The sequence below is a fragment of the Staurois parvus genome, unplaced genomic scaffold (assembly GCF_062004578.1).
Source record: "Staurois parvus isolate SC_StPar_1 unplaced genomic scaffold, SC_StPar_1.0 ptg000267l, whole genome shotgun sequence".
In the NCBI taxonomy this organism is placed as follows: domain Eukaryota; kingdom Metazoa; phylum Chordata; class Amphibia; order Anura; family Ranidae; genus Staurois; species Staurois parvus.
This window is the reverse complement of record NW_028318063.1, coordinates 5357179-5375163: the sequence shown is the minus strand read 5'-3', so window position 1 is coordinate 5375163 and position 17985 is coordinate 5357179. Positions and strand designations below refer to the sequence as shown.

The 17985-nt window shown below is 42.1% G+C and overlaps 1 protein-coding gene across 1 annotated transcript in view; it reads left to right on the top strand.

The window, feature by feature from the left end:
* Nucleotides 1–2288, top strand: part of TEDC1 (tubulin epsilon and delta complex 1) — a 299208-nt gene extending 296920 nt beyond the window's left edge. Inside the window, exon 8 of the mRNA XM_089681503.1 lies at nt 1169–2288. Within this exon, the coding sequence (XP_089537629.1) occupies nt 1169–1516 (348 nt within the window). The 3' untranslated portion in view covers nt 1517–2288. The remainder of the gene's footprint in view (nt 1–1168) is intronic.
* Nucleotides 2289–17985: the final 15697 nt, after the last annotated feature.

The following is a 17985-nucleotide window of genomic DNA, read 5'->3' as shown; positions in this document are numbered from 1 at the left end:
TAATCTCATACCACTTTTCATGGAAAAATCGAACCTTTTTCTCCAAAATTGACCATAGTGGCTTTATGATATTATAAAAACCTTTTTTGAGCTCTATGATATTGAGGTCCGGCAACTGCAGCACCCAGGGAAGGTGCGAGACTCCGTTTGCATGCTCATCAAACCATGATTTGACAACATCAGCTGTGTGAATCAAGAGCATTATTGTCTTGGTAAATGGCTCTGTCTTTGCAAACAATGTCTGCACCATGTGGTGCACATGGTTGGCCAAAATTTGTACATAGTCACTGTCAGTGACTCTACCTTTCAGTGTGATGATAGGGCCTGAAGAATACTAAGATATTGCTGCCCAAACCATGATTGCACCGCCACCATACTTAACCGCTGGCACAAGACAGTCTTGTAAGCTTGGGGTGGTGTTTACCACGCATAAACACATCTGGTGATTGGTAACAGTGTGATGCTCCATTCATTGGGCTATATTAGTCTTCCATTGATCGATCCACAATTTATGGGTGTTGTACCACTCTCTCTTACTCTGAGCATTAATATTGGTCAATAGTGGTTTGGAAATTGCAGCTCGCCTGTGAATGTTTTGCTTATGTCGTTCAGTTTACCATGTCTACCATGCGTATGCTTCTCATATGACATTTTCCCAGAAACTGTATATGGTATCATAACCTTTGATACTGTACCTCGTGACACGGTATATAAATTGGCAACTTCAGTCACAGAGACACCAGGTAGGCGGGCTTTAACAATTTACCCAATAATTTACAGTAAGCTCTGACATGACTTCGTATTACTAGCAGCATAGTCTTCCCACCTGTTAGCTAGGTGTCTCATCACACAACTGAAGAAAAAGAATGTTACATCACTCCTGCTTTTAATGGGAAACATGTCGCCACTTTCACACCTGGAAATCATGTAGTGCTTCCATATTTTTGTCATATATATATATGTGTGTGTGTGTGTGTTTATACATACCTTGTGCACGCAAGATTTTAAAATGGTTGCTAAATGTGAAATGTTTATATCCAGTACAGTATGGGGCTTTTACTTATATGTAATGCTACCTGTAGCCCTTAAATACAGTATATAAAAGGTAACTGTTTTGGGGTATACTGGTTGTTGCAATTTCAAATTGTATTTTCTATGTGATTTACAGATAAAAGAACTGAAAAGATATGACAAGGAAAAAGAAACTTCTTTATCAATCAAGCAAATAAAACATGAAGTAAAAAAGAAAAACGAACACCTTAAACCGCATGAACAAGTCAGCAATGCACATGGCATATTAAGAGTTATCTTTACAGAAAACAAGGTTAAAGAGGCAATATGTAAAGACTTCAATCTGAACAACATTCATGCCACTGAGTTGACTACAATTCTCCAAGCAGCTGCTACTAAATTAGATACAGAATTTCAAAATCTACAGGATAACTGTAAAAAAAAGTTGGATGTAATAAGTGAAAAACTTGAAGGGATTGTTTGCATCCCTCCTGCAAAGTGCTAATTTCAATTCACAAAGTACTGTAGAAAAAGCTTCAGTTGGATTTATGCTGGCAGTCCAAGATTCAGATTTTTTTTTACCCCCTTAAGATATGGCAAATGGAATGTGTTGTGTTTTGATTGGGTTTGCTTTGGATCCCTTTAAGAGGTGGTCAGTCAATGCTGGAAGTGCAGATACCATAAACACTACCGGGTTTATCCGCAAACTTCCTAAATGCAACCAGTTAAAGTATAACTAAAGGCAAAATGTTTTGGATAGAGGGGAGAGGAATTAGAACGCCTGTCAGTTTTTTATTGCTGTCTGTGTCCTCGTTAGGGAGATTCACCCTGTTTATTTGTCCAGTTTGCAATATTATTGAAAGTGATGGTAAATAAAGATCTCAAATTTCAGGTTGTCCCCAGAAAAGTAATAGAGATGAAATTTTCCATTGGGGACACTAGTTCTGGTGACCTGGGGGGCCCCAAGAAATTCCCTTAATTTGCAGGGATTTCCTCTAATTTCCTGTTATGGCTATGGGACAGGAAGTAAAGTTAAATCTGCCCAATGGGACAAAGATGGCAAAAATAAACCTTACAGGTGTTATATCCCTCCCTTACTCTTAATAGGAAAAAAATGGCCCTATTAGTTCTACTTTAAGTCACCAGTCTGCCCTCATCATTAAAATATTATTTACCAGAGAGTTTAATCTTATTTTTAAAAATTGTATGTAAACTTAAAATCTGTTTTTCAGTATCGTTAGTATCATACCTTACTATATCAAATATTTTTTAGTAAATCTTTGCTCTTTTTTTTTCTTAGCCTGGAGATCCTCTTAGTAACAGCACTCCTATTTCAGGCTGACAGTGCTACGCTGCTCCCTTGTAATTATCAGCAGCTAACTACAAAGAGTATCTTTGAATTTCTGAAGAGAGACGTGGCCAATAGATACTGCTTAACCACCTTCCGCCCACCCTATAGTATAATGACGGGCGCAAGGTGGTTCTCTCATTCTGATAGGACGTCATATGACGTCCTACCATTCTCACTGCGCATGCACAGCTCAGGGAGCGCACAGCGTGGTGATCGCCGGTGCGCTGTGTCCCTCGGACACAGCGGATCATGGAAAGTGCTGAAGATGTCGGGCATGGTCATGTGATCAGCTGTGTCCAATCACAGCTGATTACATGTAAACACGGAAATGCCGGTTATTAGCATTTCTCTCCTCTCGAGCGGTCACGCTGACAGCTCGAGAGTAGAGGAGAGCCGGTAATCGGCTTTCCGTGAAGGGGACATGTACACTGATCATCAGGGCACTAATGATCAGTGTACCCTGATGATAAGTGTGGCCCCAGAAGTGCCACCTGTCAGTGCCCATCAGTGCCACATCAATGCCACATATCAGTGCATACCAGTGCACATCAATGCCACATATCAGTGCCCATCTGAGCTGCCTTTCAATGTCACCCATCAGTGCCAGTCAGTGTCACCTATCAGCGCGCATCAGTGCCAGTCAGTGACGCCTGTCAGTGCTGCCTATCAGTGCCATATATCAATGTCATGTATCAGTGCTGCCTTTCAGTGCCCATCAGTGATGCCTGTCAATGCCCATCAGTGCAACCTATCAGTGTCCATCAGTGCAGCCTATCAGTGCCCATCACTGCAGCCTCATGAGCGCACATCAGTGAAGGAGACAAATCACTTATTTACAAAATTGTATAACAAAAACTAAGAAAAAACTTTTTTTCTAAATTTTCAGTGGTTTTTGATTTGTTTAAGAAAAAAATAACAATCCCAGAGGTGATTAAATACCACCAAAAGAAAGCTCTATCTGTCTCAAAAAACTGATAAAAATTTCATATGGGTGCATGACCGCGCAATTGTCATTCAAAGTGTGACAGTGCTGAAAATGGAAATTGGCCCGGGCAGGAAGGGGGTATAAGTGCCCTGTAGGCTAGTGGTTAAGCTACAGGACCACATCCAGTGGATGAGGATTTCCCATGGAGGTTAGCAACAAAGGAAGTACAACATGCTGACTGAAATGAAGACAGCAAGCCACTTTAGGGATACATTTTGCAAATAGTTTTTAGGTGAGTCTATCTGGGAACAATATGAGATAGGGATTTTGATGGCCAAAAGCTTGAGTTTCAGACACCCTCTTGGGTGACGTTATGGCCACATGGAACACTGTCTTCAGGGTTATCGCCCAATGTGAGTCTGATTCTGAAGGATAAAAAGGAGATTTTGAAAGAGCTTATAAAAATATTGAGAGGTTCTGTTTGGGGAAGGGAAATTTTCTCAATGGCTTGATCTTGACACCAGTCTTGATGAACTGGGGAACTATAGGGTCCACCACCCTTTTAACATTTGCAAGAGCTGAGGTTGCCAAAACACAGACGTTTAGTTTACTGGAACTTAAACCCTTGCTGAGGCCAGTCTGCAGGACATCTGGTGAGATCGGGCAAATGGGATTCCAATTGTTCCTTTCTGCAAAAGTATGTCCAGATCTTATGGTAAGTCTTTTTTTTGTTTTTCCTTGAGTCATCTTCCAGAACAGCTCATGAGATGTAGAGCTGCTCCTACCAGGACAGGAAACAGGTTAATCCCCAACACTTAATAGGCGGTTTTCAGCACCTGTGGTGGTGAGCTCTTAATCCATAGCTTGGGGTTCCCCAGGGCGCGGAGTCTAAGCCCCAGCCTGCTTGTTCACCAGAGCCCCTGATGGTGGGGATGGACTTGGAGCAGGCTGGAACTAGGTCGCGGCCCCCAGGTACACCCAGCTGTGGTAAAAGAGATCACTAGTGGGAGCAGGGTGCAATGGGAGTAGACTAGGAGATCCAGAAGGCAAGCCGAAGTCAGGACAGGCGGAAGACAAGCAAGGTCAGGAACGAAGCCGGGGTCAGTACACAGGTGGACGATGTAGGAGAGAAGTCAGGGACAAAGCCGGGATCGGTACACAGAAACACTAGACTGGATACTTGGAAGAACACTGGGGAGCACAGACAACAAACGTTGCTCAGGCAATGTGGGACAGACTGAGCATGTCTTAAATATACAGGCAGACAAGGAGGTGGGCCAGGAAGTGATGAAAGGGAAGAACATAAAACCCAGGGAATAGCAGATGACGCCCATAGGTGAGCAGAGAGAGACACGTGAAGGAAACACAAACAGCAAGGAAGTAAGACAAAGCAACAGGAGGCTGCAGGCTAACTTGTGACAGTACCCCCCCCCCCCCTTACGATGCCTCCCCCATTTTTTAGGGCCAGGCTTAAGGGGAAACCTCCGATGAACAAAATTCTACCTCTCCTCAGGACCATATCCCTTCCAGTCAATAAGATACAAAAGCTTCCCTCTGATGAACTTAGAATCCAATATTTGCTTGACTTCATACTGATCTGAAGTACTCGCTATTGGGGAAGGATGACGATTTGATCATATATGGTCTCAAAAGAGAAACATGGAAAACATTAGGGATTCTAAGATGTGAAGGGAGACAAAGCTTGAAAGTAACAGGATTGACCTGGTGGAGGATGGTAAACGGACCAATGAAACGAGGAGCAAATTTCATAGAGGGTACTCGTAAATGGATATTCTTGGTAGAGAGCCAAGCCTTGTCACCAGGGAGGAATTTGGGACTCGCGCAGCTATGGCGATCTGAAGCTGCTTTGTACTTGGAAGCTGCCAGATGTAAATTCTTAGAAACCTCTGCCCAGATGGAATTCAATGATCTTTGTTTATCTGCAGCCGCGGGTACCATAGAGGAGATAGGAACAGGAAATGGCACCGAAGGATGATGACCATACATCATGAAAAAGGGGGACTCACCAGTACTGGCATGGTTATTAAGGGCAAACTCTGCCCATGGTAGAAGGTCTACTCAATCATCCTGATGGGCCGAAATGAAAGCACGAATATAGCGTTCCACGTTCTGGTTGACCCTTTCGGTTTGGCCATTAGACTGCGGATGAAAAGCTGAAGAGAAGTCCAACTCGACACCGAAGGACGTGGATAGAGCCCTCCAGAAGCGCACAGTACATTGAACTCCTCTATCCGAAACGATGTGAGAAGGCATACTGTGAAGACAGAAGATTTCCTTAATGAAGTTGGAGGCCAACATGACGGCCGAAGGAAGTCCCGGAAGTGGAATTAGGTGGCACATTTTAGAAAACCTGTCCACAACCACCCAGATAACAGTAGAACCAGCTGAAGGTTGAAGTGCGGAAATAAAGTCCATGGAAATGCAACACCAAGGTTCATCTGGAACTGGTAGAGGTAAAAGGAGACCTGCTGGAGCAGATGTGGAGGACTTAGACTGCACACAAATGGAGCAAGCCTGGACATACTCTTCAACATCCTTACGCAGTGAGGGCCACCAGTAATAACCCTGCAGGAAGGCACAGGTGCACTGTACCCCGGGATGCCAGGTAGTGATGAAAGGGAAGAACATAAAACCCAGGGAATAGCAGAAAACGCCCATAGGTGAGTAGAGAGAGACACACATGTGAAGGGAACACAAACAGCAAGGAGGTAAGACAAAGCAACAGGAGGCTGCAGGCTAACTTGTGACAGCGGTCCTCTAGGCCTCCACCTCAATTATTAGTGTTTCCTCCAGATGGGGGGTTAACCTGTTTCTCGTAACCGATGTGGAAGCTTTGGGTCTCTATGTGCTGTGCATTCTATGGACTCTGGCCAAATGAATGTTGCTGTACCTTCTTCTTGTGCCCAGCACGATACCTCCTCTTACTGGCAGGTGGTAGCTACGGGTTCCCTGTTTTCAGTGCCGGGGCAGGGGGGCCAGGACCACTGATGCTGTTCTCCCATTACTGGTTGTGCAGACCAAGAGGACGGGTTTGCCAGGCTTCCCGGCCTGCTTCTGGTCTTGGGGTTGGGTGTAGCCTGCGCTCCACACTGGTTAAACCAGAAGTTATAAAAAATATTGTGAAATAAAACCAGACTCAAAAATCATCCATAAATGACAAAGTAAAAGATGAAAAAACAAGGTGTCTGTGTATGTATCCTTTAAATTCACAGGGTCTCTACAAAATAGCCCGATAGTGTTCATGTGTACCAATTTAAACATTTTTCATTACATGTGTTCTCAAGATGTATCAACAATACTTTTTAAACCTTCTCACTTCAATATCTTCACACTTCTGACAGTGACTTTAGAATATATAGTTTATCAAAAATGCACATCCTATCACCATAATACTAATGCTCTCGCCTTATGAGTAGACCTAACATATATTAGGTCATATGTGCCTTCCACTTTACATGGGGTTCTTATAAGCCACAGCAACAATCTTCACTACAGTATTTTAAAGCTCTACAATCCAGTTCCATCCACTATAATGCTTTGGCCCAGGGCAATATAAGAAGAGTACATAGTGGTCTCTCCTACAAATGAATAATTTTTATAAAAAAAATGCTTGTGCTTTGCTTAAAAAGTGTACAAAACAGCTGGTACACTGCAATATCAGGCATTACAGTGGGGAAAACGTCCAACAAGATGGCCACTTGCACACTTCCGAGTTACGGCGTGATGTCACTGACTCTTCCCAGGGTTGATCAGATGATCTGCTGACTATTCATTATGCCCAAACCAATCCCTGGAAGGAGGCATTTAGAAAGTGGCCTGGGGAGATGACAAATGTGCAGGATGCTTGAACAGAGTGTTCTTTCCTATTCAGGTAGGGTTCCAATCCCCTGAGGGCTGCTGCCCCTAGGATAGAGTCAAGAGATTGCATTCTGGGATTTAGCAGGAGCTGGGCTGAAGGTCTGGAGAAGATTGCTAAATGGTTATTTGCTAGAGGGCACTGTCCTAAAGTCCTGGACTGGAGATGGATTTTTGTATCTCCCTCACTGAGGATCTACCTGTGGAGGCTTGAAGGCAGACAGCTGCTAGGAATTGTAAGTAAAGACCTTGCTGGGGACTATTAGTTGTACAAGTTAGGGCTCGTTCACACTTGGCTGTTTTACCAACGCTTGCCAAACGCCCCTATAGCATTTGGCAAGCGTTGGTCCGGCGTTTGCGGAGCGTTTTTTAACTCTCGGCAAATGCTCTGCAATTGCCGCATGCGCGGTTTAGCGGAGGTTGCTAGGCATTTGCCGAGCGTTAAAGACGCCCCACAAACGCCTATAATGAAGTTTGAATGGTGCTACCGCTGCGCAAACGCCAGCCGGGCGTTTGCGGAGCGGCACCATAGGCTAGAATAGGAGGCTTCAACTCCTCCTGACTCGACCAGAGGTGTCCGTTTTGCCGCGACGCTACTGCTCCAGTTAGAACAGCATCATGTGCTGCAATGTGCAGAATTAGCAGAGGCGTTTTAGAGTGGTAAAAACGCTTCCCAAACGCCTCTCTGCCGCCTGCACACAACGCTAGTGTGAACGTAGCCTTACAAAGGTGAACTAAGTGATAGAAGTTGTTATGTGGACTAGATAGTTACATATGCATAGTTACTGTACATGGTTAGTCTGGCTGAAAAAAGACACAAGTCCATCTAGTTCAATCATAAAAGGAAAGAAAAAAAACTGTTAATCCTATACCGACAGTTGATCTAGAGGAAGGAAAAAAAACCCAAGCAAAGCATGAGCCAATTTGCTACCGCAGGGGACAAAATTCCTTCCTGATTCCCCGAGAGGCAATCTAATATTACCTATATCAACTTTACATATACTGTAAATGTTAGTATCCAGTTATATTATGTGTATCTAGGAAAGAATCCAGGTCTTTTTTATAGTAATCTACTGAGCTGCCCAGAAACAACTCTTGAGGGAGTCAATTCCACATTTTTACAGCTTTTACTGTGAAGAAACCTTTCCCTAGTTAGAGAATAAATTTCTTTTTCTCTAGATGTAAAACGTGTCCCCTTGTCCTCTGTGATGACCTTAAGGTGAATAACTACACCGAGATCACTATATGGAACACTTGTGTATTTATACAGAGAGAAAAAAAAACACACACACACAAATAGAAAACATCCATATACACTATCCTATATCCACAATTATTCCAGAGGAAGGCACCCCCTCCCAATAAAGCATGATCCAATTTGATCCAGCAGGGGAATAAACTCCTTCCTGATTTCCCAAGAGACAATCAGATATTCCCTAGACCAACATTACCAATGAATATTAGTGTCCAGTTACAGTATCTCTCATGTGACAACACTGAAGAAATGAAACTTTGCTACAATGTAAAGTAGTGAGTGTACAGCTTGTATAACAGTGTAAATTTGCTGTCCCCTCGAAATAACTCAACACACAGCCGTTAATGTCTAAACCGCTGGCAACAAAAGTGAGTACACCCCTAAGTGCAAAATGTCCAAATTGGTCCCAATTAGCCATTTTTCCCTCCCCGGTGTCATGTGACTCGTGAGTGTTACAAGGTCTCAGGTGTGTTAAATTTGGTGTTATTGCTCTCACTCTCTCATACTGGTCACTGGAAGTTCAACATGGCACCTCATGGCAAAGAACTCTCTGAGGATCTGAAAAAAAGAATTGTTGCTCTACATAAAGATGGCCTAGGCTATAAGAAGATTGCCAAAGACCCTGAAAATGAGTTGCAGCATGGTGGCCAAGACCATACAGAGGTTCAACAGGACGGGTTCCACTCAGAACAGGCCTCGACATGGTCGACCACAGAAGTTTAGTGCACTTGCTCAACATCATATCCAGAGGTTGTCTTTGGGAAATAGACGTATGAGTGCTGCCAGCATTGCTGTAGAGTTTGAAGGGGGTCAGCCTGTCAGTGCTCAGACCATACACAGCACCCTGCATCAAATTGTTCTGCATGGCTGTCATCCCAGAAAGAAGCCTCTTCTAAAGATGATGCACAAGAAAGCCCGCAAACAGTTTGCTGAAGACAAGCAGACCAAGGACATGGATTACTGGAACCATTTCCTGTGGTTGGTCTGATGAGACCAAGATAAACTTATTTGGTTCAGATGATGTCAAGCGTGTGTGGCGGCAACCAGGTGAGGAGTACAAAGACAAGTGTGTCAAGCATGGTAGTGGGAGTGTCATGGTCTGGGGCTGCATGAGTGCTGCTGGCACTGGGGAGCTAAAGTTCATTGAGGGAACAATGAATGCCAACATGTACTGTGACATACTGAAGCAGAGCATGATACCCTCCCTTCAGAGACTGGGCCAAAGGGCAGTATTCCAATATAATGACCCCAATCACACCTCCAAGACAACCACTACCTTGCTAAAGAAGATGAAGGTAAAGGTGATGGACTGGCCAAGCATGTCTCTAGACCTAAACACTATTGAGCATCTGTGGGGCATCCTCAAACATCAGGTGGGGGATCACAAGGTCTCTAACATCCACCAGCTCCGTGATGTCATCATGGAGGAATGGAAGAGGACTCCAGTGGTAACCTGTGAAGCTTTGGTGAACTCCATGCCCAAGAGGGTTAAGGCAATGCTGGAAAATAATGGTGGCCACACAAAATATCGACACTTTGGGCCAAATTTGGACATTTTCACTTAGGGGTGTATTCACTTTTGTTGCCAGTGGTTTAGACATTAATAGCTGTGTGTTGAGTTATTTTGAGGGGACAGCAAATTTACACTTATACAAGCTGTACACTCACTACTTTACATTGTAGCAAAGTGTAATCTCTCCAGTGTTGTCACATGAAAAGATAAAATATTTACAAAAATGTGAGGGGTGTACTCACTTCTGTGAGATACTGTATATTATGTGCATTTAGGAAATAATGCAAGTCTCTTTTAAAACAATTTACTGAGTTGGTCAGAACCAGCTCTTGAGGGAGTCTATTCCACATTTTTACAGCTCTTTCTGTGAAGAAGCCTTTCCGTGTTTGGAGATTACATTAATTACATTACTTTTCCTACAAAAGTAAAGAGTGACCCATTTCCCTCTCTGATGGTTTTAAAGTGAATACCTCTACACCAACTTCACTATATGGAGTACTTACATATTTATACACGTTGATCATATCCCCCCCTTAACTGCTTGCCGTCCAGCCACTGTAGAAAAACTGCCACAAGGTGGCACCGCAGGGCAAAATCATGTTTTAAAATGTCATTTTGCAAAACAGGTAGGGGGCACGTGCGAGACGCACGCCCGCCCTACTCATCCCGTCGATCGTGGCAGCGGGTGTCAATCACCGGGTCCCGGCCGGTCATTACCCGCCGGTTCCCAGTGATTGCCGGCAAACAGTGACACAGAGCACAGCTGCATTATTTACAATGCAGCTCTGCTCCCTGTCAGTTCCTAACACACTGACCCTGAGGGAGGAGTTTATCTCTTGGGATCAGTGTGTTCCTGTGAAGCACACACCCCTGTCCCCTAGTAAAACACTCCCCTCACACAGTTAACCCTTTAATTGCCTAAAAAAGTTAACCCCTTCCTCCCCAGTGCCATTAGTACAGTGTCAGTGGGTTTTTTTTTTTTTTTGCACTGATCACTGTATTGGTGTCACTGGGGATGTCATTGGCCCCAAGTCAGTTCCCCCTCAGTGTCAAAATGTCCGTAAATTGCTGATCACTGTCATAAATCGCTGATCACCGCCATAAGTTGCATTATTAGTATTTAAAAAAAAAATCCCAGTATCTTTCCCACCATTTGTAGACGCTATAACTTTCACGCAAACCAATTAATTTACACTTATTGGGATTTTGTTTTAGCAAAGACATGTCGCAGAATACATTTTGGCTGAAATTTATGATGAAATTTGATTTTTACATTTTTTTACTGGACATGTTTTATAGCAAAAAGTCCAAAATATTGTTTTTTTTTCTCAAAATTGTCAGCTTTTTTTATAGTGCAAAAAATAAAAAACACACAGGCGATCAAATACCACCAAAAGAAAGCTCAATTTGTGGGAAAAAAAGGATGTAAATTTAATTTGGGTGCAGTGTTGCATGACCGCGCATTTCTCAGTTAAAGTAACGCATTGACGTAACACAAACCGCTTCTGTAACCGATTCCTGACCGCTCTATAGCAGAAATACTGCTACAGGGCGGCATGGGTGCGCAAAATCAGAGATATATATATATATATACACATGATTTGCGCTCCCGTGGTTTTCACACCCCTCCCAGATAGCGTCAGATTGCCCTTCAGTACTTCAGTCATCACATTTAACCCATTGATTGCCAGGAGCACGCACATGCACAATAAACCTCCATTGCTAGTATAGTGTCTGAATGGATCAATATCTTTGATCAGATCAGCACTATACCAGCGTTAACATTAGTATAGCGTCCCCCAAAAACACAGCGTTAGCGGGATCAGCCCCGGCACCTGCCAGCACCTGCGTTTAGCCCCTTTGATTACCCCACCCTCTCTCCCCCAGCAAGTGCAGTGTCAGTAGGTCACTGTCACTTGATACATTGTACACAAAACCGCAGTGTTCACAGAATCAGGCCTGATCTCTGTTGGCACTTGCCGGTAAATGTTGATGACTCTCATATGCAGCAGAGTGCCAGTACTACTGCCACGCTACCTTTTGGTGAACTGGCGAGTACCAGCGGTCTAGAACATCTTGGTCTTTCACATACCTCCTTGATTTTTAGAGCTGTTTTCCACAGAATATCTGTATGCGTTGATTGTGGATCAAAGCAATTTATATGCACAACAATTTATCGCCGCCAACTCAAATTCAAACCTTGCCAGACCAGTCGCATGGAAACTCATAACGGTTTCCAAATTTACATTTTTTTTGGGGCCTAACCCTCAACATGGGCATTACTAAAAGAAATGAATTGCGGTTGTATTGGTCCTCCGCAGACCCTATTCATCATATGCCCTAGTTCTCTGCTGCCATGGCCAGGCATAGATATGAGAGTATAATGTGTTTTATGCATTTCAACGACAATACACTCTGTCATCCTCAGGGTGACCCTGAATTTGACTGATTCCACAAAATTCAGCCCCAGCATAAAATCTGCATTGATGAGTCCCTGATTAATTTTTCTGGCCGCCTTGCATTCAAACAATTTCTCCCCAGCAAGCGTGCCAGATATGAGATCAAGATGTAGAAGACCTGTGAGAGGGCAACAGGCTATACTTATAAGTTTCGATTTACGAGGGAATAGATAGTCACGTGGAGCCCCCCGGATGCCCAGACTACATGGGGAGCAGTGGCAAGATAGTTTGGGACTTGGTGTCATCCTTTTCCATATGGGGTACCACTTATACGTGGACAATTTTTATTCATGCCACTATTTAGACATTTGTACAATCTTGGAACTGGCGTATGTGGCAAAGTGTGACCTAATGTGTGCCCACCATTAGAAGTGGGTGGATGCAGGGCGGTATATTCTAATGGTGGGCATACCACACACTTTTTCTGGCAGAGATGTCTTCTCTTTTTTTCATTCAGTCCACAGGCTGCATACAAAAAAAAGAACATAGCATATACACCCAACAAGGACCAGCGATGTACTGCTACATCACTGGACTTTGAATGGTTATACTAGGATGATGCCTACAGCTGCAGGCATCATCCTGGTATCATTTTTTTGCAGCCAGCGATCGGCTTTCATGTAAAAGCAATCCTGGGGGCTAATTTACTCAGCATACCATCCTCTTTTATATCTTACCAAATAATTGGCCAATATATTGTGTTTTTGTGTATTAAAAGTGTATTTTTTTAATAAAAATTGCTTTTGCAAAATCGCTGCGCGAGTACTATGTGCCATAAAAAATGTAAGTACCCACCATTTTATTCACTAGGGTGTCTGCTTTAAAAAAAGCATCTAACCCCCCCCCCCAAATTACCCCTTTTTGGAAAGTAGACACCCCAAGGAATTTGATAAGAAGCATGTTAAGTATTTTGCAGATTTCATTTGTTGCCACAAGTTTTTGGAAAATTAAGACAAAAAACAAAAACATATTTTTTCTATTTTTTTTTTATATTTCAAAACCTTGTGAGAAAAAATTAGATCTGCAAAATACTCATCATGCCTCTTTTAAAATTCCTTGGAGTGTCTACTTTCCAGAAAGGGGTCATTTGGGGGGGAGGGTTGGTGCTATCCTGGCATGTCAGGGCCTTCGCAACTGTGATAGGTATTGAGGAAGTGAAATGAGGAAGTTACGCACCTTCAGGCTTTCAAAGTGGTCAATGGATTTCAGGCTCCTGTATGTGGCTAGGCTCCCAAAAAGTCTCACACATGTGGTATCCCCATACTCAGGGGGAATGCATTTTGGGATGTAATTCCACATATACCCATGGCTTGTGCGAGAAATAAATCATTTAAATGACAACTTTGTGTAAAAAAATATATATATTTTTGTCATTTTCCAGAAACTTGTGGAAAGAAAATAAATCTTCCATGGACTCAATATGTCTCTCAGCAGATAGCTTAGGGTGTATACTTTCCAAAAAGGGGTCATTTGATGGTGTTTGTACTATCCTGGTATTTTAGCACCTCAAGAAATGTGATGAGCAGTCAGAAAGTAAAAGTTGTGTCATATCCATTATCTATACCATAGTTTGTAGACGCTATAACTTTCACACAAAGCAATAAATATACACTTACTGGGATTTTTTTTAACCAAAAACATGTAGCAGAATACATTTTGGCCTAAATTTATGATGAAAGTTTAGGTTTTTTTGGATATTTTTTATGACCGAAATGAGAAAATATTGTTTTTTTTTGGGGGGGTTTTTTCTTTGTTTATAGCGCCAAAAATAAAAAGTGCACAGGTGATCAAATACCACCAAAAGAAAGCTCTATTTGTGTGAAAAAAAGGACATAAATTTCATTTATGTACCGTATTGCATGACCATGCAATTGTCCGTTAAACTAGCGCAGCGCTGTATAGCAAAAAAGTGGAGTAAATTGCAGTATCTATACCATAGTTTGTAGACGCTATAACTTTCACACAAAGCAATCAATATACACTTATTGGGATTTTTTACCAAAAACATGTAGCAGAATACATTTTGGCCTAAATTTATAACTAACTTTGAGTTTACTATATATTTTTTATAGCTGAAAGTAAAAAATATTGTTTTTCTTCAAAATTTTCGGTCTTTTTTTGTTTACAGCGTGAAAAATAAAAAGCGTACAGGTGATCAAAAGCAAAGAAAGCTCTATTTGTGTGAATTTTGTTTGGGTGCAGCATTGCATGACCGCACAATTATCAGTTGAATTAGTGCAGCGCCGAGTAGCAAAAAGAGGCCTGGACATTAAGTTGGGTCAGGAGTGCAAGTGGTTAATATCCTCTTCTCAAAAGAGAATTAATTCAGTTCTTTTGAACTCTCCTCGTAGCTGAGGTCTTACTAATGATTTGTACAGGGGTAAAATATCTCTCTCGCTGGCGTCTATACCTGCTTTAATGCAAGAGAGGATTACGCTCACTTTGGAAAATGCAGCTTGGCATTGCATGCCATTATTAAGCTCATGATCTACCAGAACACCCAGATCCTTCTCCACCAACTGATTCCCCCAGTTGTACTCCCCCTAGTATGTATGATGTGTGCATATTCTTAACCCTCAAGTGCATAAATTAAATGTTCTCATTAGAATTTAACATTAAACCTCATTTGCCACTCAGTTGCCCAGTTAAACAGTGCATTAAGGTCAGCTTGTAATTCAGAGATCTGTAAGGACGTTATCCCACTGCATAGCTTGGTTTCATCTGCAAACACGGAAATGGTACTTTTAATCCCAGACCCTATATCATTTACAATATAAGTATATTAAAAAGTAAGGGTCCCAACACCGAACCTTGGGGTACACCACTAACAACCTTAGACCATTCACAGTGTGAATCATTAACCTCTACTCTCTGAATTTAGTCTTTTAGCCAGTTTTCTACGGGCTTAGAAAAACTAGTTTGTAAATGGATATTTACAAACTTGTTTTTCTAAGCCCGTAGACTTTACCTTACAAATTAGCCATGTGTGGGGAACTGTGTCAAACGCTTTTGTTAGGACTTGTGTCATCACCTGGGTCACCTGCTGGTGGCACTGTGGTTCCCAGAGTCAAAGACCGGAGTTTCGGTGGACACCAGCGGGTGTCTCACAGCAGCTGGGCTGTCCAATTAATTAGGCTGCACCTGATGTGGGCTGCTGGGAGATATATAAGCCCGCCCATAACTGAAGTTCAGTGCTTCCGTATTTCTCCTGAAACTAGTACGCTTCCAGACCCTGATGGTGGGGTGCATGACCAGCTACTAGACTCAGGTGGCACGCAATCCAGCAGGTTGAAAGATTCAGCCCTGAGGAGTTTGAGAGAGTTTTCAGACACTGAAGGGAAACCTTCTTAGACTTTTCCTGCACCCACGTGGACTTTCGGGTTAAAGGCAAAATGAAGTGTCTGGAGGCTGCTTCTCAAGGGGGAACACTGTCAGGACTTGTGTCGTCATCTGCTGGTGGCACTGTGGTTCCCAGAGTCAAAGGGCACAGTTCCAATAGTCACCAGCGGGTGTCTCCCAGCAGTTGGGCTGTTTGAGTAATTAGGCTGCAACTGACATGGGCTGCTGGGAGGTTTATAAGCTCTCCCATAACTGAGGTTCAGTGCTTCAGTATTCCTCTCAAGCTGTGTCCCTGCCTGGGCCTGAACCTTGTTCCTGTACCAGCACCTGACCCTGAGACCTGTTCCTGTGACCTGCTCCTTGTCTCTGTTCTGACTTTATCCTGTGTTCCCTCCATTTTGTATATAAAGTAGTTAGGTTGTTTTTTGGGGTTTGCACAATCACATTTATTTTGTCATGTGTTTATGATTTACTGGTGTTGGAAGTGTCATTTGTCTTAACCACTTGCCCTCTAGTGGATTTACCCCCACTAATGACCAGACCTCTTTTTGCTACTCGGCGCTTCACTAATTCAACTGATAATTGCGTGGTCATGCAATGCTGTATCCAAATGAAATTTACATACTTTTTTTCACACAAATAGAGCTTTCTTTTGGTGGTATTTGATCACCTGTGTGCTTTTTGTTTTTCGCGCTATAAACAAAAAAAAGACAGAAAATGTTGAAGACAAACGATATTTTTTACTTTCGGCTATAACAGATATATAGTAAACTCAAAGTTAGTTATGAATTTAGGGCAAAATGTATTCTGCTACATGTTTTTGGTTTAAAAAAAAAAAAAAATCCCAATAAGTGTATTGCTTTGTGTGAAAGTTTTATAGCGTCTACAAACTACAGTATAGATACTGCAATTTACGCCATTTTTTGCTATACAGTGCTACACTAGTTTAACGGACAATTGCACGGTCATGCAACACATACATAAATGAAATTTGTCCTTTTTTTCACATAAATAGAGCTTTCTTTTGGTGGTATTTGATCACCTGTGCGCTTTTATTTTTGGCTCTATAAACAAAAAAAGTTTTGAGAAAAATGTTTTTTTTTTTAAAAAAAACAATATTTTCTCATTCTGTCAAAAAATATCCAAAAAAAACAAAAAATTTCGTCATAAATTTAGGCCAAAATGTATTCCACTACATGTTTTTGGTAAAAAAAATTCCAATAAGTGTATATTTATTGTGTTGTGTTAAAGTTATAGCATCTACAAACTATGGTATAGATAATGGAATGTACACAGCTTTTACTTTCTGACTGCCCATCACATTTCTGGAGGTGCTAAAATACCAGGATAGTACAAACACCCCAAAATTACCCCTTTTTGGAAAGTAGACACCCTAAGCTATCTGCTGAGATGTATATTGAGTCCATGGAAGATTTATTTTTTTTCCACAAGTTTTCTGTTAAATGAGAAAAACTTTTTTTTTTTACACAAAGTTGTCGTTTAAATGATATATTTCTCACACAAACCATGGGTATATGTGGAATTACACCCTAAAATACATTCTGCTACTTCTCCCGAGTATGGGGATACCACATGTGTGAGACTTTTTAGGAACCTAGCCACATAGCCTGAAATCCAATGACCACTTTGAAAGCCTGAAGGTGCGTAACTTCCTCATTTCCCTTCCTCACTACCTATCAGTTTCAAAGGCCCTGAGATGCCAGGATAGCACCAAACCACCCCAAATGATCCCTTTTTTAAAGTAAACTCCCCAAGGAATTTAAAAAGAGGCATAGTGAGTATTTTGCAGATCTCATTTTTTCTTACAAGGTTTTGAAATATAAAAAAAGAAAAGAAAAAATGTTTTTGTTTTTTTTTCTTCATTTTTCAAAAACTTGTGGCAACAAACGAGATCTGCAAAATACTCCCCATGCTTCTTATCAAATTCCTTGGGGTGTCTACGGTCCAAAAAGGGGTCATTTGGGGTGGGGGGTTTGGTGCTATCCTGGCATTTCAGGACCTCTGAAACTGTAATAGGTAGTCAGGAAGTGTAAGGAGGAAATAAAGCCCTTTAAAAGCCTGAAGGTGCTTATTGGATTTTGGGGTCCTGTACTTGGCTAGACTGCCAAAACGTCTCTCACATGTGGTACCCCTATACTCGGGAGAAGTAGCAGAATGTATTTTGGGGAGCAATTCCACATATACCCATGGCATGTGTCAGCAATAAATCATTTAAGTGACAATTTTGTGTAAAAA